General features: G+C 36.0%; 1 protein-coding gene across 1 annotated transcript in view; it reads right to left on the bottom strand.

Moving 5' to 3' along the window:
- NBEAL1 (neurobeachin-like 1) overlaps positions 1-26640 on the bottom strand; it is a gene marked incomplete at both ends in the record, with an annotated part of 61769 nt that overhangs the window by 10504 nt on the left and 24625 nt on the right. The window contains 28 exons of the mRNA XM_009699546.1: positions 24-157; positions 252-389; positions 1589-1713; positions 1895-1990; positions 3224-3325; positions 4279-4412; positions 5254-5402; positions 6504-6630; positions 7501-7625; positions 8322-8479; positions 9433-9582; positions 9688-9993; positions 10659-10787; positions 12698-12851; positions 13225-13400; positions 13972-14553; positions 15533-15621; positions 15897-16056; positions 16429-16587; positions 17193-17349; positions 18087-18189; positions 18284-18443; positions 18842-18975; positions 20030-20198; positions 23212-23301; positions 23730-23815; positions 24784-25087; positions 26332-26451. Coding sequence (XP_009697848.1) covers positions 24-157; positions 252-389; positions 1589-1713; positions 1895-1990; positions 3224-3325; positions 4279-4412; positions 5254-5402; positions 6504-6630; positions 7501-7625; positions 8322-8479; positions 9433-9582; positions 9688-9993; positions 10659-10787; positions 12698-12851; positions 13225-13400; positions 13972-14553; positions 15533-15621; positions 15897-16056; positions 16429-16587; positions 17193-17349; positions 18087-18189; positions 18284-18443; positions 18842-18975; positions 20030-20198; positions 23212-23301; positions 23730-23815; positions 24784-25087; positions 26332-26451 — 4516 coding nt within the window. The remainder of the gene's footprint in view (positions 1-23; positions 158-251; positions 390-1588; positions 1714-1894; positions 1991-3223; positions 3326-4278; positions 4413-5253; positions 5403-6503; positions 6631-7500; positions 7626-8321; positions 8480-9432; positions 9583-9687; positions 9994-10658; positions 10788-12697; positions 12852-13224; positions 13401-13971; positions 14554-15532; positions 15622-15896; positions 16057-16428; positions 16588-17192; positions 17350-18086; positions 18190-18283; positions 18444-18841; positions 18976-20029; positions 20199-23211; positions 23302-23729; positions 23816-24783; positions 25088-26331; positions 26452-26640) is intronic.

The raw sequence follows: 26640 nt of genomic DNA, 5'->3' as shown, positions 1-26640 counted from the left end.
AATATTCTGAGCAGCCAGTTTACCGTTTTGATTCTCCAGGAACTCTGGAAAGTAGAAGAACTCTGGGATAAGTTCCTTGACATCATTGGGGTTGTCCATCAGTGCCTGCCAGGTAGCAGGAATAGAGTGGAACTGCCTGTCAGCACAGTCGAATCTGTGGATCAGAAAACTCAAGTTAGACTTTGATCATTCCTCTCAGTAAAATAAGGAAGAAAAAGAAAGGTGCTTCTTATTTGCTGACTGCATCCCTGCCACTTTGAAGCTGGATATGAAGTGTTGTGAAAGGTTCTACCCGGATGAGGTAATGCATGACACCAGCAGCATTTGAGTAATGTGTCCCATAGTGAAATTTGTCTATCATCCCAAGGGGATCCTCGAAATTCTCATATCTAAAAAATAAAGTTTTATAAATATAAACAACTGAGCACTACAGCTGATTTACATTTGGATTATACTTATTGAAGGCAAGTATTCAAAATAAATGATCACAGCATCTATAAAAGAAAAATATACTGAGTTCCATTAAACATCAGGATTCCCATTCTCACTTAGAAAGTCCCTAAGCAAAAGACTGCTGAAAGATAGAAATGTACATCAAATGTAGCCTTAGAATGCCTGTTCTTATACTCTTGCCTAGGCATTTGCTATCAGCTGTCAGAAATCATCATCACTAAGCTGAATATTTATTATTGAAGATACTTGTGACAGTTTCCTGCAAGATTCAAGAAAAAAAAATTAAAAAATAAAAAAGTGTGTGTAAGACTGTGTCAGGATGCAGAAGAGAGTTTTATTTAACACTCATGCCCATTTCCTTTTCTACTTGCAAACTCACTCTACAGTATTATGCCACCATCTGGCTGATATATCCCTCAGTGTCACGAGGCTAGTAAGAGAGATGCTAGTTAAACACAGTGCTAGAGAGCAAATTTCATTACAGCAAGGGATAGAGCCTAATCATTCAAAATTTTTTTTCAAGATTCAAGTTTTAAGAAGAAAGCTGGTTTTGGAAGATACCTGACAAGTACAATCTGGTATAACACACTGACTCCCCACACTAGCAAAAGAGGAAGGATGACTACACTGATGTGAGTGCAAGTACTTCTCATTCCTACCTACAGAGGAGTTGCTGAAAGTCATTGAGTTATATTTTATTTCAAAGATAACAATCTATGCTTGAAAAAGAGCAGGAAGCACAGATTTAGGATCAATGCTACCTCTCAGCAAAGGCAGCTCAACTCATCAGTACCATTTCACATTCCTTATCTTGAAGCTGACATGGGACACAGTATGTCTCTTCAAGCTGCTGGGCCATTAAATTAAGTGTTTCTACAGACTTTCAGTTTTTTATCTCCACATCTGAGAAACAACTGAAAATTTACAACAGTAAGTTTTGTCCTTTCAGTGCCATATAAGCTAATTAATCTGAATGCAGCAGCAACAACAATTCAACAACCTTTGCAAATGCATCTGTGATGTTATAAAACTAGCTTTAAAAATTGCACTGTCACAACTTTATTTTTAAAATGTCTTAATAGCCTCAAGGCTCAGAAAAGACAGAGAAATATAACTTGAGTGTTGAAATACATACTTCTCTTTCACAGCCTTAGCATTCTTTTCATTTACCACCCCTATGGGTTTGGACAGATCCCTAAAGACTGCAGGATTATTCAGGTCCAGTTCTTCTGATGTATAATCTCGCAAAATCCAGGGAAACTAAAAAAAAAAAACAAAACAAAACAAACAAAAAAAACCAACAAAACAAAACCAAACACCAAACAAAAACATACAAACAAAACAAAGAGTCAAAGATGAAATTGAGGTTAAAAATCCACCTTCCAAAATAGAAAAAAGACATACCTTTGGCAAAAATTAAAAAATTAATTTTTTTAATTACCACAGGATATTGAGCAAGGTCATTGTAAGTTCGTCCTGCCATTGTGTTCAGCTGAATAAGGTAGTCAAAGTTGGATATTTCTCTATTCACCCATTTCTGAAGGACAAAAAAAAAAAAAAAAAAAAGAAAACACAACAGAAGTCACTATACCAAAGATAACACTATTCCAAATTACATGTCTTGTCAGTATTTATCTGCCAGAGGATAGTATTGGCAAGTGTAAGGCACAAGACTGTAAGAATGGTATGAAAGTTGAAATTTAATTTCTCCTAATAAAGTTTATTTTCCCTTTGATTCAGTGACTGTGCTATCTATATTTCATTGAAGTCACGTCCCTGATTGATGGCCGTACTGTTTTAAATACAGGGTAGCAGACAAACAGCAGCCTCAGAATAAAAAAGAAGAAAAACAGAAATGAAAGAAACAAAAAGGCGGCAGGTAAACAGGTACTGAGAAAAAGAGGAACAGAACTTTGAAATCCATTAGAGATCTAAGGTCAAAATTTATTTATAAATTGTTATCCCATTGGTTGATGGTACAGGAATTTGTAAACTAACATTGTCCTTGCGCCTTTGCTCTACTACTATATTTTAAACCAAGTAACAGATACAGTTGTGTTCGGAAGGGCTGTCTGTAGTGTGACGGAGACATTTCATTACAGACAGTATTCTTCTCTATGTAAATATACAACATGATAGTTTTTATCATTAGGGAAACAGAGAAAAAACAAAGTCTTTCCAATGTTTTAAAAGTAATTTGTAAAACTTCCCCCCTCAGAAAAAACAATAATTGTGGCATAAAGAGATGGAAGATAAAAAAACATTTACTACATTTAAAAATTTATCCATGTTTAGGGTAATACAGACACTTTGACATTTTCCTTTTATACCTTTAATAATATTACTAATTCCCTTAAGATCATATTTCCTGCTTATTCTTCACATGGGTTTTGTTGAAGGCCCCATCATGAAAAGGTAGCAGGGAAAATTACTTGCATGTGTAGTGAAAGAAGTTCCAAAATGTGCACTCAAGATTGTGGATTAAAACCAGAGCAAGTCTACTGCATGTTTTTCATTCTTCTTAGAACATTTGTCATAATCACATCAACAGAGCCTCGCTCTATCTGTTTACTCCACTGACTGTAAACACAAAACAGAGGAATTCTAGAAGTATGCATGTGAAAGTTCAGGGGCCAGACTGAGGATACAGAAGTTGGCAGTTGCCATCTAAACACAGGGGAAAAAAAGTAAAATCAGTAGTCCAGGACCTTCCAGGACTCCTTCAAGAAGCAGAAGAATGCTCTGGACCATTTAGGCTGCAGTCTCATACCTGCATCAAACCTGAAGCTTTAAAAAGCTCCTGTGGAGATCTGGTCCCAGAAATATTTGGAGAACGCAGTGACAATATTCGACTATATACTTTGTTTCGTACCTGTTAGAAAACAGCATTAGTAAAAAAAAATATTAATTCTGTAAGTCAAAGCTTGCAAGTAAACAATTTCTCTGCTAATTAAAATGTGAAATAAATGGAACACCGTTCTACTTTTAAACACTTCTATCTCTCGCTACATAAAACATTTGAACATGGACAGACATAACATCCTTCAGTTACAGGATATAAAGGCAACATATGTTAAGTAGTGCTTTTTTTTATGTGTGTATGTGTAGATGCTACATAGAAAATCATTACTGCCACAGAAGTCTTCTAGGAAATACTGCTGCTGTTCAAATAAAATTACACCAATGTTTTCCCTACTTTTTTTAAATTATTGCAAAGATTTATTTACTCAAAAAAATCCAACCAACCAAAAAAAAGCCCACCAGACATCATTTTATAGGAGCTATTAATAAACTAACCTACTAGTATGTAACTCACTCTAAGTTCTGGTACTTATCTTAGTCTAACATACAAAAGATCATTGACATTATCCAGAGGGGAAAAAAAAAAAAGTTTGCTAAACCTAAACCATGGAATATAGAAATAGCAACATTTTCCAGTGTTGTGGTAAAACAGAAAGTCTCTTTTGCTTTGTAATTAATTTGCTCAGAATATTTAAATATTCCGGGCTTCAAGATATTTAGATTACTACCGATGTAATTTTAGTTGAATAATTGTTCTGTATCATAACAGAGAAAGAGAGAGAGACAGGAAAAAGAAGAATATTGTTTTATCCATCTTTTCGCAATTAATCAGTTTCTAGATGCCAGATTGAGGTTTTCACAGACTGCAGTCTAGTTTCCCATAACAGCTGTATCTAGCAAACCTGTTCCTACTAGTGCTACAGTATTATGAAAGACACCAGTCTCAAATTAGACACAATCAGTGAACTTAAACTTGACACTTGTGCTAATTATATAAATCAAGGAAATTTGGGAAACACATACCTCCTTATTGAAGTTGAGGAAATAGTTGGTCTGATCTGTAAGGAAGATCTCCAAAGCTGACCTCCTCAGGTTGTACCGACGCAAATGTATCTCTCGAATTTGAGAAAGGTGCCATTTGAAATCAAAACCTACCCCTAGGAAGAGCACTTTGATTACTGACTTGGAATATATCAAAAACTTTTCATACAGACGTAATGCAATATCATTTCCAATCACCCCAAAGTTATTCCTAGAAAAGGCAGATTTTACGTGTGGCTTGATTAACCATTTTGCTAGGAAAACATTAACTTCAGCTACTGTTCTGCTGAAAGAAAGAGGCAGCGGGAAATGTCTGATAAAGTGCAGAATTTGTTTTTGCTTTCTGATCAGAGACACATTATAAATGTATTCTGTTGACAAAAAAAAATGAACCAAAGCCCTTTGCTTTCTTAAACAGGCTCAAATAGAAGCTTTTATGTTTAGAATTCCCAAAAGGTCAACTTCTTGATATACTGTTTTTGAAAATTTTAACATTATTGGTCAAACATTTCAGTCCACTGTTTTCGTACTCAACTGTGTATATTTTATTAAAGTTCACTAAATTAATATAGATGATTAATGTTTACATACTACTACTTTTTAATCAATGTATGAGTGAAGCATTATTTGTCAGGGAGAACAGGGAGGTGCCATTTAAGCAGCAAATTAGACGTAATGACTTTTTGTAGTCAGAAAATTTGATTTTTTTAAATAAGTTATTTTTTTAAGAAATACTAAGACTAGTGAATCAATTTAATAGCTCAGTGAATACAGTTCCAGATTCTTGATTCTGAAGGGATCAGCCAGCCACTGACCACCAAGTACAATATTAAGCACAGATCCACAACTTGTCTCTTCATAATTAGTTTGACACTCATTCTCAAAAAATCAAACTCAGCCTACTAAAAACAGAATGATGAACTGCACTAAAAAGAAAGAGATACTGATCATACTCACCTTCCTCTTTTTCAGTGCTACCATCAAAGAAATAGATGTGCTGGGTAGTGATCTCCAGCCTGCCAGGTATCACATCAATTACTGTAACGAGTTCACAATCTTCAGACAATATTAGCTTTTCTTTCTGACTTTGCTCGTCCTTCTCATCCCTACAGAAATACCAGTAAGCGTTACAAGGTTGGGTAGATTATACAGTTGCTTAGTTACTTGGTAAGAGTACAGTTCAGAAAGAACCAAATTTGAATGGCATTCAAAGTACAACATAAATGATTATACGAAGCTACTTCCATCAGCAGTCTTGGATGTTTCAGACTAGACTACCAAACACCATTTCATAGCACTGCTCTTCAGGTTTGACATTTCAGTCTCAGGCACAATGCACTTGACCTCCCTTGAAGTATTAAAACATGAGGATGCATCTCCCTTTCTTATTTAATTGCTAGGTGCTTAAATTCTCTGGCCCAGAGCACAGCTGAGTCCTGGTTCATGTGATTAAAGCTATCTTCAGAAGTATTTGAAGTAATGGTTGCTCAGAAGTCTATAGATAATGACACATCACAAGCAAGCATTTAGTAACCTTTAAGGTACAAGAAAACGCATCAGTATCAAAGTGCCACATCTTTATCAGACTTCAACAGCATAGACATACACAGATGCACGCATAACATCACAAGTCCAGTTACTGGAGTGAAGGCTTTGCTATCTCCCCCTGCCCCACCTCCCTCTCCCACTTTTTTTTTTTTTTTTAAATTACAGAAGTGACATGAAGGAAGCACAGCAGGCCTTCCCTCTGAAGTGCTTTTGAACACAGGGGACTCTCTAGCAGATTAATGCCAACCAAACACCCATGCTATGCAAGCTGATAGTATAGAGAATGGCCCTGGCATCTATGGACAAGAGCCAGTTCCAGTCTGATCTCTGTCCTTACAGGGCAGACCACCTCTTGAGAATTATAGCCAATGTACGTAGTAGAAAAGCCTCAAAAATTCTGTAGCTTCAGCTTCAGACCAACTGTGAGCAGTGAATCATTAAGAGATCCTCACAAACATCTGCTCTGCCGCCTTCTCCCTGGGGCTTTTTATGTCTCATTGTTGACAATGACAAACTACTACAAAGCCCTGGATTGGTTTGTTAAGGCCAGACAAAAAAAAGAGGAAAGCTTTGTATGCTAATCAGCTCCCAAAGTTGTTTCTCACTCCTTACCCCTAGCACAGAAACAAATTTCAACTATTCTATTCTGCTGTACTTACAAATTGGAACTGGCTGCTGTGTCTTCTTCTGGTAGTTCCAGAACATCATCTTCCAAGTCACTCACTTTCACCTGCTTCACCACCTCCAGAAGCAGAGACTCACTAGAGGGCTGTGTCTGGTGCACACCTATCATAAATAGACATTTCAGCTCAGAAATTTTTTTGCTACAACACCTTTGTAAAGCTAAACTACTGAGTGTATCTTCTACTGTTGAATGTTGGTTTTAACTCAGTAAGAAGCTACCAGACTTCTTAAATACTTTTGGGGGCAAGAAGAACACAAAAAATACTCCCTGAACTACATTGAAGTATATGTCAAATTGTAACAGTAAAAAGGGAAGACATAAACACATTAGAAAATTTTAAACTGAATTCTGATGTGGATGTTTCCAATAAAGTATTTTGCAGTGTTCTGCTAGACACTGTTAAAGCATGCAGCTTTCATGGAAATATACTGCACTTGTTTTTTGCTTACTTGGGTTTACAAGAGTGTTTTTTTTTTTTTGCTTGAGTCTTCATATCCAATACACCTAACTTAAAGAACAGTTTACACCACTAACTCAGCTGTTTGGCACACTTCTGAAATAAAGCACTTCATATATACACATTTTAATCATAAGCTCTAAAAGGTTTTAAACAAATACTGCCTGCTTACTCTGATCTCATTGTTTCCTTTTCTTGAAAAAATAATCTCCTGCAAGAAAGCTATGTGACTGCTTATTTTAAAACAAAGGAGTTCTTTAACTTTTTTTCTTTTCCCTCTCAACAAAAATACATATTTCAATGAACACAGGGAAATGAATTCTACTTAGTAGGAAGATGCTGTTTCAGGTCAAAGCACCACTCTTACGTTACACATTTTACTATAGAGGAAACAAAGAAAAATCAAGACTTAAGTATTTATCATACACTGATTCTTAAATACAAAGAGTAAAGTGTGTATTTTTCTTTAGTAAAGACTGAAGAAACCCAAGTGAAATAGCAAATACAACTTTACCTAAGTTATCTCTCAGGTCACTAGCATCCTGATGAGAGTTGAAGTTGTAATTCTGCACCAGTTTTAGTCTCATACGTGAAAAATTTTCCACATTTGAAAGTTTCCAGTGAATAGGATGCTGTTTCCTAGGAAAACAAGAATATTCATTAAAACAGTTAAAAGAAGGTAGAGACCTATATGAATGAACTGATTACAAAAGAGTACTTATTTGGAAAAAATACTGGTCATCCACTTGTACATCATAAAACATAAAAGCAATAAACTGCATTTTAATTTTATATTTCATATTGCAGCTCTGTTCATCCTAAAGCACTTTGCAAACAGTATTTATTTTCTACTGAAATATATCGAATTGTTTACACTTTCAGTTAATGACAATTAAAAGACACCCCCCAAAAAACACTTTATCCAGAAGTTCCCCAAAACCTAAGACAGGCAAAATGTATTCTTTTAAATTGCAATTAGCTTCATGCATAAAAACTCAAAGTCTATTCTCTCTTTTCCAACAGAACCACTGATACATAGGATCCCTCAAAAAGTTTTTACAATCGTTTCATTGATAACTAATTTTTATTTGTCACTTGGCAAGAATGTGCCAGATAACATTCCAGATAACCAGCTCAGTATTAGACTTCAAACTTTGCATTTTGATAATTAAATGTAGAAAACATTATAAAAAGATGCATTCAATATTAATTTCACATCTCAAGAATGGTTATAAAAGTCAATTTGAAAAGGTTCTAACCACGTGAAACAGTAAGTTAGTCATGTGAGCAAATTCCTTTTAAGCATCATATATGGTTTAAGAACTTCACTCTTACATTTCAGACCAAGGACCACGTTCAGAAAGCAAGTAAAGCTGGGCTGCTCTCCACTGTCTCAGAGTAGCTGTGTGTTGACTATTAAGTTGCTTTAGCATACTGTTGTACCGCAGATTTTCCTGTTGAGCCTTTCTGCTGAATGGTTCCACAAAATGCTCCTGAAAGACCATTAAAAACAAATCTAGCAATGAAATAGCTCTGACCTTTGAAAACACAATTTTGTGACTTGCAAGAATTCTCATAAATTAAGAAGGAACAAAAAAAGTTTAGCAGTAAAAACTTCTGAAAATTTAAGGTAATGCTTACAACAGAAATTTTTAAAAGCTTAGTACTGGAATAAGTGTCAGACTTTGACCTAAAGATGTGAAGAAAGTATTATCAATGCTGAATTCAAATGAAAGCAATTTTTCATCATCAGAGAAGCGGTCAGTATTGGAAATCCTATTATAACAGATAGGATTTTTCTTTAAATTCTGGTATTCTAGAATGTGACTCATTGTATTCTTCCTTTAGCTACTTGAATGAAAAAAAACTTAATAATACAGGGATCCTTACTAAGACAAAGGGAAAACAAGAGAAATGTAACTTAGCTATGATATTTGCTGTAATTACCAGTTAATTCTAACGCTTAAAATGAGTCTGGACCTTATACAGGAAGGTCAGTTCAGAAACGATTTTTCCACACATTAAATAGGAACTGTTCACTGTTTTAAATGCTTTCATTGCACTGAAGTAGGGTTAAAAGAAAAAAACAACTATCACACTAACTTATCTCATAACAGAGAGGAGGTTTTAATAATTCAAAACATAAATTAGAGTAAAAGAAGATGCAGCTTATAGCTGAGCATAATTCTAAGTTGCTGTACTATGACAAAGGCCTAGTGTCCTGAAATAACTCTGCTTACAGGTAAGACTCTTAAATAGAAAGAGCAGAATTAAAAACCATATCCTACAAGTGTATTCAGTCCCACTGCCCATAAAATCTTAAAGCAATCACCCTGCCTGCAATCACCTGAATTGGATCATCCTGAAATTCAGTTTCTCCACCTTTTGGAAGGCAACTCCTGAGATAGTTCTTCTAAGAGAAACTTGCACTCACGCAAAACCTTACCTGAAATTTAAGCTTACTTTCTCCTCTCTCCCGGTCTCGCTTGTGCATATTCACCATAAATGCTTCATAACAATCTTTCCAATAAAGTGCCATCTGCTCATGATCATGTCTGAATGAGTTCTCTTCGTACTGCTTCATATTTGGAATAATCTGGTCTCACCAAAACAAACAGTACAATGTGATTTCTGAACGAATTCCTCTGCTTTCATGGCTAAAAAGAGGGGGAAAATGATACAAAAAGAATCTACTACTTACATATTTGTCAATATAAACTTGCCACTCATCAGAGCTGCAGTATTCCTGAAAGTCCTCAAAGAAAGATGGGCTGCCATTGGTAGGAGGCAATGAAGGGAGATGCAGGTTCATGAAGAGAAGTTCATAAATCTTGGATACCAGTGTTCGAACAAGGGGAATCAAAAATGAGTAAGTTTCTGTCTTCTCTTCAATTGATCTACTCAAGATGCCTTCCAGCTTCCCCAAGAGGTAGCATGCTTCAGGCTGGTTCTCAATTACTTTGGTCTGAAGGAGGGTGTTTAGTTTGGCTGCTGCCATAGCACAGACCTACACAGACAAACAATAAAATATGAATGCAATCCTCAAAATAGTAACTTTGAGCACAGTATCTTTTTAGCACAGGAGTATGTACATATTCCGGCTGCATCCCAGGTAACCTGAAAGCACACATGCATCAAATATGGGCACTGATCATTTATTCATCCTGTGATGATCAAACCTGAGTTAGTTGCAACCCCAAATACACACAGCTGTATTAAGACAATCACACACCTCAATTAACAACCCTGGCTTTATTGAAGGGTTCATTCCAGGCACAGCTCTGCTAACTTTGTTCCCAGTATTGATTTCGAAAAACAGTCCAGGTTCACATGCACTTAATGTATGTAAACCTGAAACCGCTAATACATGTATTTTATGGCAGAAACAAAAAGTCACAAGCAGAATCACTGTCTTACTGCCACTAGTGCCTACATAGTCCCATCTTCAAACAGCTTGCCCTCTACCCCTTTCTCATGCGCAGGAGGTGCACGTTGACAGGACTGTACAGTAAATTTGCAAATGGTAAGAACCAATAAAACATCTTCCCTGTAGAAGGATGAAGGTCTGCCATCAGTGTGCTCACTGGTATGAGCAGCTCCCCCATAAACCACGACAGTTACATCAAACATGCACTTAACACACAGTACCACTTGCAGGAATCTGCAACAAACCTGTAAGTTATCTTGTGCAATGAATCCAAGGAGCAACTGGACTTGCACCTGGGAAAGCCTAATTGCTTCTAGGCCAGTAGAGTACCAGACTGACAGGCTATCCATGAGAGTCACTAGTTCTTCCAAGAGCTGTTGTAAAAGCAGAAGATTTGCATGAAATAAAATTAACAACAGCTACTCCAGCTGGAGACACAGTAATTTCAAAGAGCTGAAGAAGAGGTTGTGTTCACACTTCTAACTTACCCAAGCCCAGAAAATTATCCCAGAACACTGCAGTTAAACCAGTAATTTGAAACAATTCCTGACCACAAAAAACTGTCTACCCCAGCATGTTAAGTCAAGTATCTCCCTGAATAAAGCCAAAACCAGCATACAGTATATATGCTTATGCTTTTCCTATAATTTAACTCCAGTAAATGCCATTTCCTTAGAAAAGTTAGAGACTCCACAAGCAGGATTACTACAACTGAAAAGACACTATTATTAATAGCACAGATACCATACCAACTTGCAATTTCTGGGCTCAGTATATATAGGATTTTATTTCATTCTTTTGCTTTGTATTTTAAATTATTTGAGTGTAATGCTAGTATAATTTACCAGCAATAGCAATGTGGACAGTGCCCTGAGAAGGAAAACAAGGCTTCTTTCATGAATATGTGATTTAGCGAAATGCTTGAAACTTCATAACAACTATTAAGTCTTTTAAAAAATAATAAAAAAACCACAACTTAAAAATTAGGAGGCACTCCTTTCTGTCAGTATTTTGATATTAGAAGTGATACAAACCTTGTGAAAGGTAGGGTTTGCTTAAAACTAACATATCTTGATACATTCCCTAATAAATTACTCAAATGTAAAATCATTCTTTTGTTAAATCCCAGAATCACATGAATACTGCTGTGGCCGACTGAGAGCTGTCCTGCTTAGAATATTACGGTGCTTTAAATTCTCCCCAGGCACAGGGGAAGATAATTTATGAAGGTACTGTTATTTCCAATTCAGAGCTGGCAACAAGCACAACTCTCATTGCTCCAAAGTTCAGATCTTATTTCTAATTAGATTTCACAAAGCTAGATCACAGTAGAAGGCATAGCTTTTACCAAGAGGAGACTTTTCAAAGAAATAAACCATTAAACACTTTAAGATTAAGCTATGTTTATAAGTAAACAAGCATTTTGGAGAACAGCTTAGGAATTACTGTGTTGACAACTCTTAACATCATACTTTTTTTTTTTTTCCCCAAAAAAGAGGAGCCTTAAGAAAACCTGATTTTTTTAAGGATTTAGCATGATATAATGATGGTTTCCATATAATATCTCTCCCCTTTAGCCTTGAAAAATGGAAAAGCAATCACAACTCAGTCAGTGAAGGAAGCAAGACCACTGCCAGAAAGTACATAAATGTTGAGGCAAATTAGGGTGCCTACAATGCATGTCAAGAAGGCAGGAGAAACAGCTGAATGACAGAAACCTTCTTTTCCTTACTACTTATTGTGTTTGCTAGTCATTTTTTGCCTCAGACTTCATGTTTCTGAGACTGATATATAAAAATCAAGCTATTTGCATATATATGCACAAAATCATATTGAAACTCCAGTATGGGTCAAAGTCCAGAAGTGAAACTTCTCAGCTTGCAACAGAGCAGAGTTTTGGCTGGTCTTTTATTCAGGACACACACACAATGAGTCATACATGCCGATAAACAGTGTACAATCTGCTTAGATTACAACTGATATTGTTTCAGTAGCTCCTACATTTTTAAAATATTTCTCCAACCTGAAGAGACCTGGATTTTTCAATAAAGAATGCCACTTATAGGTGTATTTAATTTGCAAAATTAACTGTATTCCCTGTAGTAAGTATTCACACTTTTTTACTCATTAAGGGGCAATCTAATCCATTCCACTATGAACCCCTACTCTGTAATATCTATAGTTTAAAAACATATGCCTAGAAGGGATGACAGCATCCAAGCTGACAACTTTTTCATTACTATTTCAGCCTATATGCAGTATTTCCATTACGCAGTTACTGTACCTTTTCTGTCCATAAATTTGAATTGACTAGTCCTTCTGCTTGCAGGAAATCTTGTACAATTAGCAAGAGCTTGAAGGCATTTTCAGCATGTGCAGGGAGAGCTTTTGAATCTCTGTTATCAGTGACTGACCATTCTAACATCTTCTCCAGCAAGCTGCATGGAAAACAAAATCCCAAAGTCATTATTACATGTTTCAAGTGTAAGTGGCTTTAAAAAAAATCCAATTAAGTATTTAATTGAATCTCTTAGTCTGCAGTGACAAAACTGCCATCTTCTCAATAAGCCTATGAGCTAAAAGAGATTTGGAGAGGGTCATGAAACCAGTGATACAGTTTCAAAACCTTACGGCCACATGACACTACTAAATAGGTAGCGGAATATACTTCTGACAGTATATGAAGAGAGCGCAAAGAAAAGTACATTTTGTTGGGAAACACCCACCCCTTCCCCTCTTCACTAATGCCCCTTACTTTTTCTGGTTTTCCTCAAAGGGAAGAAAGAACCCGTCATTGAACTCCATACTCACTTGAGTTTTATTTCATCAGAAGGTCGCAGCAATTCATTAGATATCCCCAGTTTGGTCAGTGCAGAAAACACCTGTCCTCTCTCAATCCAAGCAGCATCATCAGATTTTTCAATGCCTTTCCACATTATACACAGTAGGATGTCTGTAAGTAACTGTATGAGTTCATTATCACCTCCCTACAAAAGCAGAGAAATATTTATAGTCCTTTTAGTCTAGTAAATCTTCAAAATATTTCTCATTCATCACAGTCTCTATGTTTGCATGTTTCAGCATTTTTGAAAACTCTGCAGTCTAAAGTCCCATTGCTAAATACATAAAAATGCAAATATAAGAGACTGTGGCTTGCTTGTATGTTGCAATACACACTGACTTGACTTCTACATCATTATTTCAACCTGACCTTTAGCTACCCTTGATTTTTTCACAAGTGTGCTCCATGCCTCCTCTGGAAGATAAAGAATGTTGAAATAAGAAGGGGAGGGGCAGAGTTTGTAGTTTGGTTTTTGTTTTGGTTTGGTTTTTTAACATCAAAGCTATTCCAACTAGACAACCAAAAAAGGTGGCACATTACAAAAGAAAGTACCCCTACTCACTGTAAAAAAGCTATATTGTTTGCTTTTCTGTTGAAAGATAGGATGGGGGAGGGGGGAAGGACAATAATTATTCATCAGGGCAATCATTAAAAAAAAATAAAAAGGAATTGCAGACATTTGGAGAAGTTAACTATATAGGGACTGAATTACTTACTCCTTGGTTTTCAAATAAAGAAAGATCAGCTGTGAAGCCCACATCATTTGTAACACCTAACTCTTTGTCAGGCTGCCCAGAGAATGGTTTTGTGGTCTCTGTAGGTGACGGTGTGCTAGGCTGGCTGTCTGTCATCTGATTCACAATGTCAGCCAATTCGTAAGAGTCAACACTGGACAGATCTAAACTCAAATGTGAAGGATTACTGTGCCACAATTCTTCTCGGTCCTCCGACCTAAAAGACATCTCTGCTGTGGATGCATCTTCCAGTGGCATAACAGAGAAATGAGCAGGGACATCCAGGGATTTGTTGTCTTCTAAACTCCACTGGTCAAAGAGACCATTAACAAATGCAAAGCTGCCAGCTTTGTCTCCCTCTGTCTTCTCAGGTTGATGTTTCTGAAGCTCTTCAGCAGGAGGCTTTTTTCCCTCTTCCCTTGAGGAATTAGCCCTGTTCTCTTTAAATCCAATTCGGACCTCTGAGTTTTCTTTCAGGAATAGTCTAATCAAAGTGTCCTGCCAGCCCAGCTGCTGAGAAATCTGTTGCGCTGCATCCGATTGGGAATGCAAAAGGTGCAAAACCTAAGGACAGGAGAAGATATCCCATACCTACACATTAATTTTAGCTTGTAACTGCATTCATTCTAGCTTTTCAATTAGACATTTTATGATCTTACATATTTTTTGCCTTTTTTTAGAACCTTGTACAAAAGTCACAATCTGTTAATAATAAGCAAACAAGCCATAGAAATATATTTCTAATGAAAAAAATGAATTTGAGAAAAAAGGGAAAAAAAATTCTCAGGAGTAGAGGAGAAAAGAAGTTATCAAAGCATATTGGTAAGTCCTCATATTTCAGACACTCTTCTGCAACAATTCCTGCAAAAGCCAGTTATCACAACAAATAATCCTACTCAGCCACTAGTCTACAAAAAAAGAAAATATAGAACAGAAAATATGCTTGGTTAGGAACTGTTAAATAGATAAAGCTAAGAAAGCTGCAGTATTAATAGCTTACCAACAGTGTACATTATGGTTTCACCTTTTTCATTTCGAGAAACCTGAATATACAATATAATGCCTCACGGCTACATTCAGTACTACTAATTCCAGTGATACAAGCCAGACTGAGCTCAGTTTAGGAAAAAGTCACTGCTTCTTCCCTATCTCTCCCCTGCATCCACAATCACTCTTTCGAACCATAGTACATTTGAGCAAAATAACATATTAAGAATACAAACAAAACTTTGATCATGGTCTTAAGCATCCTTTGAGAAAACTCAGCAATTCAAGGAGTCTACAATCTCTAACCTGTAGAAAATACAAGCTATTTGAGAATCATGATAGAAGCCTTGCTTTTTGTTTTGGTTTTTAAAAGGACTTGAGTACACAAAATTCAACATTAACTGACAGATGGGCTTCATTTCTAACATACACCATTGCTAAAGAAAGCAGTAGCAACAAATACCACCACTATGTCTCAAATAAATAATTAAGATATCACACTGTACAGCTTATGGGTTTAAAGGACAGTATTCTGGTTTAAAAAAAGACAACTAACCTTTCTACAGATAACCACTCTCACGTTTATATGTGATCTATGAGCCAGATGCACTACAGCTATAAGATCTTTATAATTCACAGCAGGATCTGTAAGGGAGAAAGAAAAAACACCACAAGTAATATCACTGAAGAGAACGTAACAGCTAAATATGAAAAATTGCCTTGGAGGTCACCTCTACATTCAGGGGTAGTAAAGGGAACAAACTTCATGAACTAACAAAATGTTAGCTGAGACTAACGGGAACTTCAAATATAACAGCTCTGTAAGATAACAGCTCTGGTTTTCCTGCACAAAAACCCAAATATGTTCACCTTTGAGCAGCAGGAGTTTACTAATGGCAGACACAACACTTGCCAATTACCTGCATACAGAACTTGGTTAAGAAGGTTTTTAATAAGAGAAACAGTAACTGGTGATTCATTCAGAAGGAGCCCCAGTCCAGAGTATCCCACTTCTCTGAGTCTCATACGGTGCTTACTACGTTCGTAAACTTTAGTGCATTTCAGCATCTCTTCCACAATCTGCAAGAAAAAGTACACACAAATGCAAAACACACACACAGGAGCATTCAGACCTCTTAAACTTAATTGTGCATCACATAATATGCTGGTCCACTGTTTTTAAAGTTTACTTTGTAAGCTAACTCAAACAACATGGACCCTTTTTTTCCTTTTCAAAAAGATCCCGATACTTTACTTCAAGAGAACACTAATTCCACCGTGACTATGGCAGTAAACAATAACATCTAGCTAACACAACAGAATAGAGAAGAAAAAATTAAAACTTGGATGATTAGTATCTTGCAATTACGTAGAATTCTGCAGTCAGACCACTGAAAAATACAAATTTATGTTCAATTGATTAATTTAAGAACATATAATTCAATTCATTACCTTGAACACAAGTTCTCTAAGCCTGTCAGAGTATCTTCGATGCAATAACAGAGCGTAAAGAATATCAGCATTCCCTGGTTCAAAAAGTAATAAAAAAAGCTGGTCTGGGGTTGGGCTGGAATGAAGTAGACTGAAGAGAACATCCAGAATTCCACACAGCTACAAAATTAAGACAACTAAATTAATCCACAGTTCATTCAGACTTAATGCTCTGTTTGGGGAGAATTTTCTTGGCTTTTAAATTTTACCCTTTGTTTGTTATAAAATAGTTATTTCGTCTGCTTAATATTATTGTATTTAAAATTAGATTTTTTGGATACATTTTTTCTATATATAGGACACCTTATCAAACTGTAATTACAGGTACAAAGCAAGTTCAAGTTCTGTTGATGCCTACAAAATAGAAACTGCATAATTACAACTTCTGACCAGTTGAAGTCCAAATCATTTCATTTTGTAAAGTAAGAGAACTTTTCTAATGGCAGTATTATACATCATGTGCTTTCTGCCCTCTTCAGGGGAAAAAAAGTAACCAGTAAAAATATGGACATCTGCAAAGCACTTTGTCAAGTTTCCAGTGTGCTTCCATAACCTGCCTCAGCTACATCTAAACAGAACCACATATCAGGTAACAATTTGCTTGTGGTGGTCGTCGTCTTTGTTCCCCCTTCTTTTAAGCACACAAGTCACAAGATTTCTAAACAGTAAGAAGCAAAACCAAAACATGTACAGTTTAAACTATTAATTTATGCTATATTAGATACCTGCTCCTCTTCACTGGAGGCAGCTATGTATCCTACAATGCTCTGTATTTCTTCATGTGTTCCACCCTTGCTCAGGAAATATTTGATCAGTCCATAGAGGGATGTCCGTATTGTTCTCAGGTCATCAGGAGCCAAATCAGTGTCTTTACAGCCACTCCTATACACCAAGAGACAAGAAAGGCAAGCTAAGGAAGTTCTTCATGACTCATTAATAGCAATTTGATTGAGCTAGTTTTGTAATTTTTCATCTACCCAGATATCATGGCAGAAGCTATCAATTCTTACTGAAGTAAGGCAACTGAATAGTAATAAGCAATAGCCAATCAGACTTACCAAGTCTATAAAAGCCCTGAAATGTAGACTTGTACTGACCTGGATACAGGTCAGGATTTCAGGTTCCCCTCTCCCATCCTCTAAAGGAAAGAGCAAGGTCTCTAGCCAGTCTTCCTCAATGACATAACTATATTCATAAGCAGATATAAATCACCAAGACTGAAAGCTAAAATTTTAAATTCCTAAAAAAGTCCTACTTCAAATTCTACAAGGACATAAAAGAACTTAAAATGATAAGTCACCTCTCTTTTCATAATGGTAATGATCTATGACTTAATTTGCATTGTCGACAAGTCCTTCAATTTTGTAATTTTAATGACTTTTCCAAGCATTTCTAGTATCATTGACATAAATTTTATATAATCCTATCACAAAAATTAAAGTCAAGGAAAAGTAGCAAGTCCAATGGGAAAAAAAAAAATTAATGTGATTTCAAAAATTAAGTCAACCACCAAAAGCCAACCTGCATTCTGTTTATTAATTTTCTCACTAAGACGATAGGGAAAAAAAACCAGCCACACAGAAGAAATGAGGAGGAGTTAGAAGAGGTAAAACTCATACCCATAATAAATCCTGAGTGTGTCTAGAAGAAACTGCACACCATATTTCTTTCTGAAGAGCCTTCTGCTGTCTTTGATGATTGTAGAAAGATACTGTATATGCCCTACAATATAAAGTTTCCTATTAGAACCTAGATAAAGATTTATGTCAAGCGAAGAATACTGTCTTTGCGCAGTTGCCAAAGTCCAAGAGCTCACCAATTCTGAAGGGGAAGTCCCCACTGTTCCAGATACTGAAGTCAAAAAGTAAGTGTTGATACATCTGTTGTAAAAGCTGCATGTTCTTTTCTACTGAGACTTGTTCTATTAACAACTGCACGGCCATCAGTACATTTACATCCATTAAGTTGCTTGGCACCTTTCAAAATAACAAAAGGTGTTAGCACTCAAAATATTGAATATCCTAATAAACATTTTTTAATCAAATTTTGAGAATCTCTTATCTTCTACAGCAACACCTGCTTCCATTAAAGCAATACAAGAAACACAAAACCAGTCTAGTTTGAATAATCATACAACACAGTATCTATAACAAAAGCAGCACAACATGAAAAAGAGACAAAACACCGTGTTTCACTTTGCAGATCAAGACCAACTCCTCACACCCTTTTGTTTTCAGAAACATGAGAAAGAAAAGCACGTACTAAGGAGACCTCAGAAGACCCTCGCACCTGGGCCAAACTAAGAATATTTCAAAGTAATCAGGACCTGATCCATAACATTCATTACTAAAGGATGTTTCTTAAATTTGCTCACCTTCTGTAGCAAGGCTCCTAGGGTGGCAACTCCATGGGAGTGAATGAGATTTTCTTGATTAACATGGTGTCTCTGAATAAAGTGTTTTATCATCAAGATGAAAGTTGCAACAATGTTCTTCTCCAGACGTGCTTCTGCAAAACAGAACAGCAGCAGCAAAAGCCTCATGGTTTACTGTTGGACCCACTGCATAAAAGTAGAGGGGAAGAAGTAAAATCAAGCATCTTTCCTGAACTTCTCAACTCCTTTTCTGTTTGTTCCCTAGCTGTAGGCTGTCCTTAGATTCTTTCCAGTGCAGAGTCATAGTCATTTCATGCCTCTCCAGAACAAAGCGACCCCAGTCCTCACTTCAGTTGCTTCATCCATCTGGCTGTAGGTTACAGACAAACTTCTGTTTCAGTTAGTCTTTTACATATGCTGCAGTTATTCTCCCTCTGTCATTGCAAACTTACACTTTCTAGGCATGATATGCAAAAAATTGAGACAAAGAGAAAAAGATACATTTTTTTACTTTACTGCACCATTTCATATTTGAAACCAAAAAAATGGTGTTTTCCCTTGCAAGGTCTGATTTCCCAGCGGTTTCTGTTAAGATCCAAGTTAATTCTCAATATTAGCAGAGTTTTTAAAAAAAAAATCTATTCTGAATGTTTCCTTTCTGTATTTTAAAAATATTAATACTAAAATCTAAGTGCGTGTGGAAGAGGCAGGAGTTTGAACATTTTCCTAAGAAAATAAAAGTTTGGCTAAAGGTTAAACAGTACTGTTCTGATGCTGCAAAGTCTTCATGTGGTTGTCTGACCCAGCACTCAAGTTGTAGGAAAGCTCCTCCTATTGATATTAGTAGGTTTTGCATCAAACAATTTCTCAAAATAATCAGAACAAGCTTTTCAGAACTGAAATTTTAAAACTGCATACTTTTACACTAATGTAATAGTAAATCATGAAAAGAAAAATAATGCTATTAAATACAGCTACATTTGAAATATATTAGTAAGTTAATTTTACATAGTGCTGAACTCCTAGTATTCAGTATCCATGTCAGATACATAGGAACAGAAAGAGCCTTTCAGCTTTACATAGGCACTCAGGAAAAGCCAGCACCTAACAACACAGCTTTCTGTCATTCACAGGAAGACTTTTAAAATCAAGCTTAAAAGCTATTTCAGTTCAACTGTACTTTCTCACCTGATGCCTTTGTGGATGACAATACCACCCAGTCTCCCTCTACAGGAGTAACCAGGTCTGCAGGTAGAGTTTCCCCATCAGACTTCTCAAGCGTCTGTCCACCAAGAAAACTGATCTGCTCCAGCAATGGAAACAGCACATTTATGCCACCAATACAGTTGATCATATCCTAAATAAAAGCAAAAAAGGAGGAAAAACATCACCATAAATAAAATCCCCTAAACTACGTAACAGAAATTTACTTCAAATACAAGGAACCTTACGTACTCACAAATTAATCAGAATGTTTCATATGCCACTTTGAAATTAGTTTAAAACACTGTGTTTAACAACAGAGTTGCCCAAGTTTTAGAGGCTGCAAATACACACATGCCTTTCTGTGGGCTCTTCTTTTGAAAGTGCATTTTTACATTTCCTTCCTCCTCCCCCCACATAAATACCGGAAACTGAAGGATACAAATCACAGAAAGAATCTTCTGCTAAATATATTTGAAAAACAGGAAAAACACATTTTTCTGATTTCCAAGATACTTGCAGCAAGCAGTAAGAAAAGATTACACACATCTGCACTTTAATCATATCCCTGCAAGACTTCAACTTCAGACAGTTAAATTGTAAAATTCGAGGTTTTTTCTTAAAGTAACTTTACATATACCTCAATTCTAAGCCTCTTTTTAAAATTCAAGTCTCCTAAGCCCCCTTTTCTTCCCCCTCCTCACAAGCAGGGATAGCATGAGACTTCAAACAATGCTTCTCGTGGTAAGGTATAACATATTCAAACCACAACATTTCTAGAAGTGACTCACAATGCCACTTAGAAAATCAGGGTATCGGCAAGCTAGCCAGAGACAGCTATCCAATTGCCCAGCTTGGTCCATTCAAAACTACTGTGCAGTAAAATTTTAACAGCCAAAAAAACCCAACATAGGTAAGCCCACCTATTAACATGGGGTATCACACTCTCTTCCCAGTCAGAAACATTGGGGAGAAGTGGAGAAAAATCATCCTTTTCTTCTCTATTGTTTTCTACTTTTTCACTTGTTACTCTGTTCCATGCGTTTTTATGATGACTCCTCTCCAGCCCACATTTATTAAGGTGAATTTAACAAAATTGAACAGTTAAATTAAGAAAGTTTTTTCAATCTGCAAAATTTATCTCATGGATGAAGATTTCTATGTTTGTTGAGCAAAACAAGACGCACCACAGACCTGCAGCTTTTGGAAACAGAAATCAACTTAAATTTGAAAACCAGAATTTGTCTGAACCACATGACAGCAGTAACTGTAGCTCCTTCCAGGTTGTACCTATCTCCTCAAGAGCTCCTGACCAACTCTTGTGTTTTTCCCCTCTCTCTAGTCCTCCTCAAGAGGGTGCTAAACTCCATCATGTTTGTTAATGAATGATCCTCCTGAAACTTGTACTCACAATATGCTTTCCCATAAAGCTAGAGATATAAACACTCCTCACCCACCCCTCTTCCCTCTACTAGATGAAGAAAACAAATTGCAGTATTTTAAAACTATTCATATCATAGCAAAATTAACTAGCAAGTGTCTGAATTTTCTTAACATTAATCTCCAAAAGTCAGCATATGCACAGTGCAGCTCCAACACCAGTTCCTTATTAATCACTTTGCTAATACAGTTGATTGTTCACTGTTCTTAAAAAAAGCAGCTAAAATTTGTTTGTACATTTTTCCTCAAGACAAAAAAAAAGTGGTTTTCTACTGACAAGTTTTCCACACTCAGACCTTTGATTCTAGTTTTTCTCAAAGCTAAGAGCCCATATTCAAGATTCTGCCTATAAAAGAGAATTGGATATATTCCATCTAAATTTAAAATAAATAAATCCTTATTTATGTCACTGTTTCTGGATCAAACTCTGATGCTGCAAACAACTTTCCTCATGCAGAGAGCTAAGCCTGACTTTGATTTTTGATATTAATGTGTGCTACTGATCAGGGAACAAATAAGCATTTTTTCAAATAAGGTATTTATTAAGGTGGTGTGCATTTCATGCTTGCCTCCTCCTTTCCATGAACTACCAAGTAGAAGACCATTTGCTATTTTACACAGAAGACATCTGACGGACATGTAACTTGCCTAAATGGTATTCTGTTTGTGGAGCACAAAGAAAGTCTAAACCACCAACACTAAATTTTGTTGGCAGTGTTGAATTGACAAGATTGTGATTTTTAATTCTAAAGTCTAAAGTCAGATCTGCATTGTCAGTGGCATGAGACTAAGAAATTAACTGATTAACCAGAGGGACATAAGGACCCTATGTGCTGGTTAAGAAAACAAAACAAAAACCAAAAAATAGGACAGTGTTGCTATAATACAGTGTTTGAGCAGGAGACTATAAACAGGTTTAGCCAGGAAGTGTTAAATTTTAAGCTCCAATACTATTACAGCAATAGTGCTGTGATTACCACTACCAGCAAAAGTTAAACAAAGATGACTTGCATAGCCTGTAATAATCAGATATTCCAACAGTAAGGAAAAAAATATTGGACAATTAGCAAACAGCAGAGACAGAATAAGTGTTTATACTTATAACACTTATTAATAACACTTTAGTGAATATTTGGTGTTTTTTCTGAAGTGAGGCTTTTGGACTGTGAGATCATCTAGTCCTGTCAACCCCAAACCAAAAGAAAATAAAATAACTAGATTAACTTATCTCAAAAAAAAAGCTAGATTCTTGTAATATTTTAACTCCACACCTTGTTTTCTGCTGAAGTTAGTCTGCAATTCAATAATATTTTTTATATATGACTAACGTGGCAAAAGTCACAAGTGTTAACTTAACCCTATTAATCTTAATCTAATTCAGAGTTTAAGACTGCAAGAAAATCATGACAAAATCCCCTAGAGATGATAAAATGCTTTCAATACACAACATGCATTGAATGGATTATGAAAAGTAGTCAGCTACCACAAAATAACTTAATGCGTTATCTATGACATTAAGAGCAGTAGCCCTTCTAAATTCTCAATAAACATAATGTAAAACTACCCCAGCTACAGCATTAACCTATTAATTCTCATTACAAATGCATATTGTATCTGCTAATGTAATTTATATTATGATAATAACTTCCAGCATTCCAAAAGTTAGGTGAACTTATAAAACCACTGTCATATTTACATCAGGTTCTGCTTATTCAGTATGCATTTACCTTGATGTCCCAGGTCACTACTTTGTTTCCAGTTAGTCTTCCATGTAAAAGATTTGCAGACAGGTCGAGACAAATTGGGTTTTTGCAGGCCTGTTAAACAAATGAAGAGGCTACAGTATGATTTAGGAAACAAGTTAGAGATCCTTGAACATATAAGATTTCTGAATGATGCATAATATGTTTCAGGAAGTTAGTGCCATTGTGTTGATATTAAAGTATTTAAACAATTTGGAACCCTTGGAACATCACATATGTTATCTTAGATTTGACATTCACAATTGTACAAGATCATTCTGTTCTTTTGCCAAACAAGAACAAAACCTACTATCTCTGCACAAGACTCCAGTTTAAGAAAGCTCCCACTGCTCCTTATCTTCCCATAATCACAGCGTAAAGATGGCACGCTCACCTGTACTATGAAACAGCAATAGCAAAGCAAAAAAAAAAGACCATCTAGAACATATTCTGAAACTACTGCACACTGTGTAATCCAAGAGAAATTATGTATTGTTTCATACCTTTGGTGTATAATGAAGCAACACCTTACTGGGGAGATCTGCTACTTCAGCCTCTTGAGACTTCCATGGAGTTAAACAGTTCGGACCTATTAAAAAAAAATAAATTATACATAAATATACATATTTAAGAGTCACTGGATATTAATGTTGATATTCACAAATTTTATACTACTATATTTCATTGCAACAACAAATAGGACACTCTGAACCATACTTATTTGAGAGACTACTTCAAAGCATGTCTATGACTTAAATCATTCATTCCATAGGGTCCACTTAAAAATAAATACATTCTTGACAAAATGCTAAACTATACAGAGGTTTTTTTTAATACATTCAAACATGTATGTATGTATGATATGATAATTAACCAAACATTAATACAGCTCTAATGTTTCTGTCTTTACTAATACTTACCTCACATTAGTCACCAATCTCTCTTTCATCAGCCCAAATGTCCAGAAAATGAGTAATCTTCAAGATAGTTTTGTTTAGTAATACAAAAATATTTCCTTTAAATGATGGCAGTGTTTTTATACTAATCTCTAACAACCTCAAGTCATTATGGAACTTAATATCTTAACACCTTGAAATGTAAGACATAGTTTATCAGAATACTATTTTTTTAATGACCCCCTAATTATTAATTGATTCTTGTGGAAAAATCCTCAAGCATAAATCACCTTTAAGTGGCCTATCAAAACAAGGGCAATACTTTAAAGAGTCTCAACTGTAAACTCACATGTTGGCAAACAGTAGCAAAAATTAAGAACTTACAAGTGAAAACACCAGCTAACGTTTTGATTTTAGCATGTCTATACATATGATAAATAGACCAGCTTAGGTAAACATAACAAATAGGCTTAAAATGGAATGGTAAGTATTTTATGAAATTTTATTTAAAATGTTATAAGGCCCTCTCACTTAGGTCAGCTCTGCAATTTTTCTGGATTGTAACTTCTTCATTAAGCGTCTGTGTAGAGCAAAGCTCAGTGGGGTCTTGTCCATAACTCAACCCTTTCATTCCACCAAAACCAGTACAATCACCACTTACCTGCTAGATATAATGCTTTCACCTGAGGAGGTTGCAGTGCTTCATGAAAGATAGTAACTGATCCAAGCTGGCCCTCCAAAGATGTTGGACATCCCCATTCGCTGTCCTGAGTTCCGGCTGAGATCATCTTGGTGATGAGCTCTGGTTTTCCAAGCATCCCACTCCAACTTCCTGTAGAGAGAATGCCCCCTAGTGATGTCCGATGGGGCATAATAGGGGAGGAAAAAGGTGGATCTGGTATCTGAGATGGAGGAGGAGTTGTTGTTCTTTGACCAGCTGAACCAATGCAGCAAGAAGTAAAAGACTGGAGAGTCACGCATGGAAGAAAGAAAACAAAACACATACTGTAAATCTAACCTCCTTTTTTCACAGTTTACAAAGTAAATCTGAAGACTATCTCTGGCAAACCTGAACTGAATAAATTAAATCAAGAGCAACAAGTTCTGGCGTACCCTGGAAAACAAGCAATCCAGCACAGTAGGCCAAAAAAAAAAAAAAAGAGTATATACTTTCCACAAGAGCAGAGATTGTCCTTTCTCCAATTAAGAGCAATTTGGTCACCTCAACTGTTGTGTGACCTCTGGCAGGAGCAGAGCGAGGAAGGATGGTGCTCCAGATACCCTGGTAAACACTCCTCTTTTGGATTACATTCCAAAATACTAGCCCAGCATATCTGCTACTTCACATTTCTTGTATCAGTTACTACACTCAAACAGATGCTCTCATGGGAAGCTTACCTGTCCTACTTCTAGCTACCTTGATATTTATAGTGGTTATTCTACAGATAGGCCAAAATCCAGAGTTTTCTCTCACATTGGAAATTACATTTAGTCTCATTTTTTAAGTGTTATACTGATTTTACTGTGACTCTGTCCAATTTAAGTGTTTGCTGAACATATTTAACAAATATCAAATTAGGACTTACAAAAGAGGGAAGAATGTTCAGTGTTACAGCCCAGTTTAAAATGGGATTTGTTCAACAAAAAGAATGGACAATGCTTACAAATAAAAAAACCCCCAACATATACTCATTTCGATGGCTAGTGTGGCTTTCTAGGCTAAATGTGTACACATGCGAATTGGTTAGATTAACTGCACGTAATTGCTTATCCAGCTAACAAAGCAGGTATAAGATTAGTATATTAAGAGAACATACAGAAAATACAAGTAAAAAAAAATCACTGCTCAAAACAATAGGGAGTGTTCCTCATTGAGTACTGTCAATCCTACTGGCAGAGCTGTGGTTTATGATGATTTACCCATAAATTATGTCAGTATGCTCATGTAATTATTCTGAGAAAAACCTCACAATCTAATCAAGGTAATAATGGGTTTTTTTGGTTTCCTTTTAAACTGAGATGACTAAACAAACATTAATTAATGGTTAGTTATACTCCACATTGATACTCTGGACACCGTCCAAAGATGAATAGAAGCTTATTAGCAACAGGCTAAGCTATCTTAAACTTTTACACAATTTCCAAATTAAAAAAGCCAACTATGATCTCATTGTTCTATGAGAGCTCATCACATCAGAGGTGAACTTACTTCATTCATAGCAGGGAATCGAAGTGGAGCAGAGACCTTCTGCTGCCCATTGACGTAGATGTACACAAGGCTCTGACCAAAGGGCCTCTTTCCAGGCATGTGAACAATAGTTATGTTGTGCTGGTTAAGCAATACAAAATAATTAAGTCATTATTAAAAAGCAGTGAAATGACTCTACGGAAATACTTAACTTCACCTCTATTAATCTGGTGAGGAAACCACTTAAGAAAATAAATCCAAGCATCAACAAGAAGATAAGACCACCTATCAGCTGCTTCTGTTTTAAAGTAGCTCATATGTAAATAGGTT

Source organism: Cariama cristata, unplaced genomic scaffold (assembly GCF_000690535.1).
Source record: "Cariama cristata isolate BGI_N322 unplaced genomic scaffold, ASM69053v1 scaffold11934, whole genome shotgun sequence".
Classification (NCBI taxonomy): Eukaryota; Metazoa; Chordata; class Aves; order Cariamiformes; family Cariamidae; genus Cariama; species Cariama cristata.
This window is presented reverse-complemented; position numbering and strand designations above follow the sequence as displayed.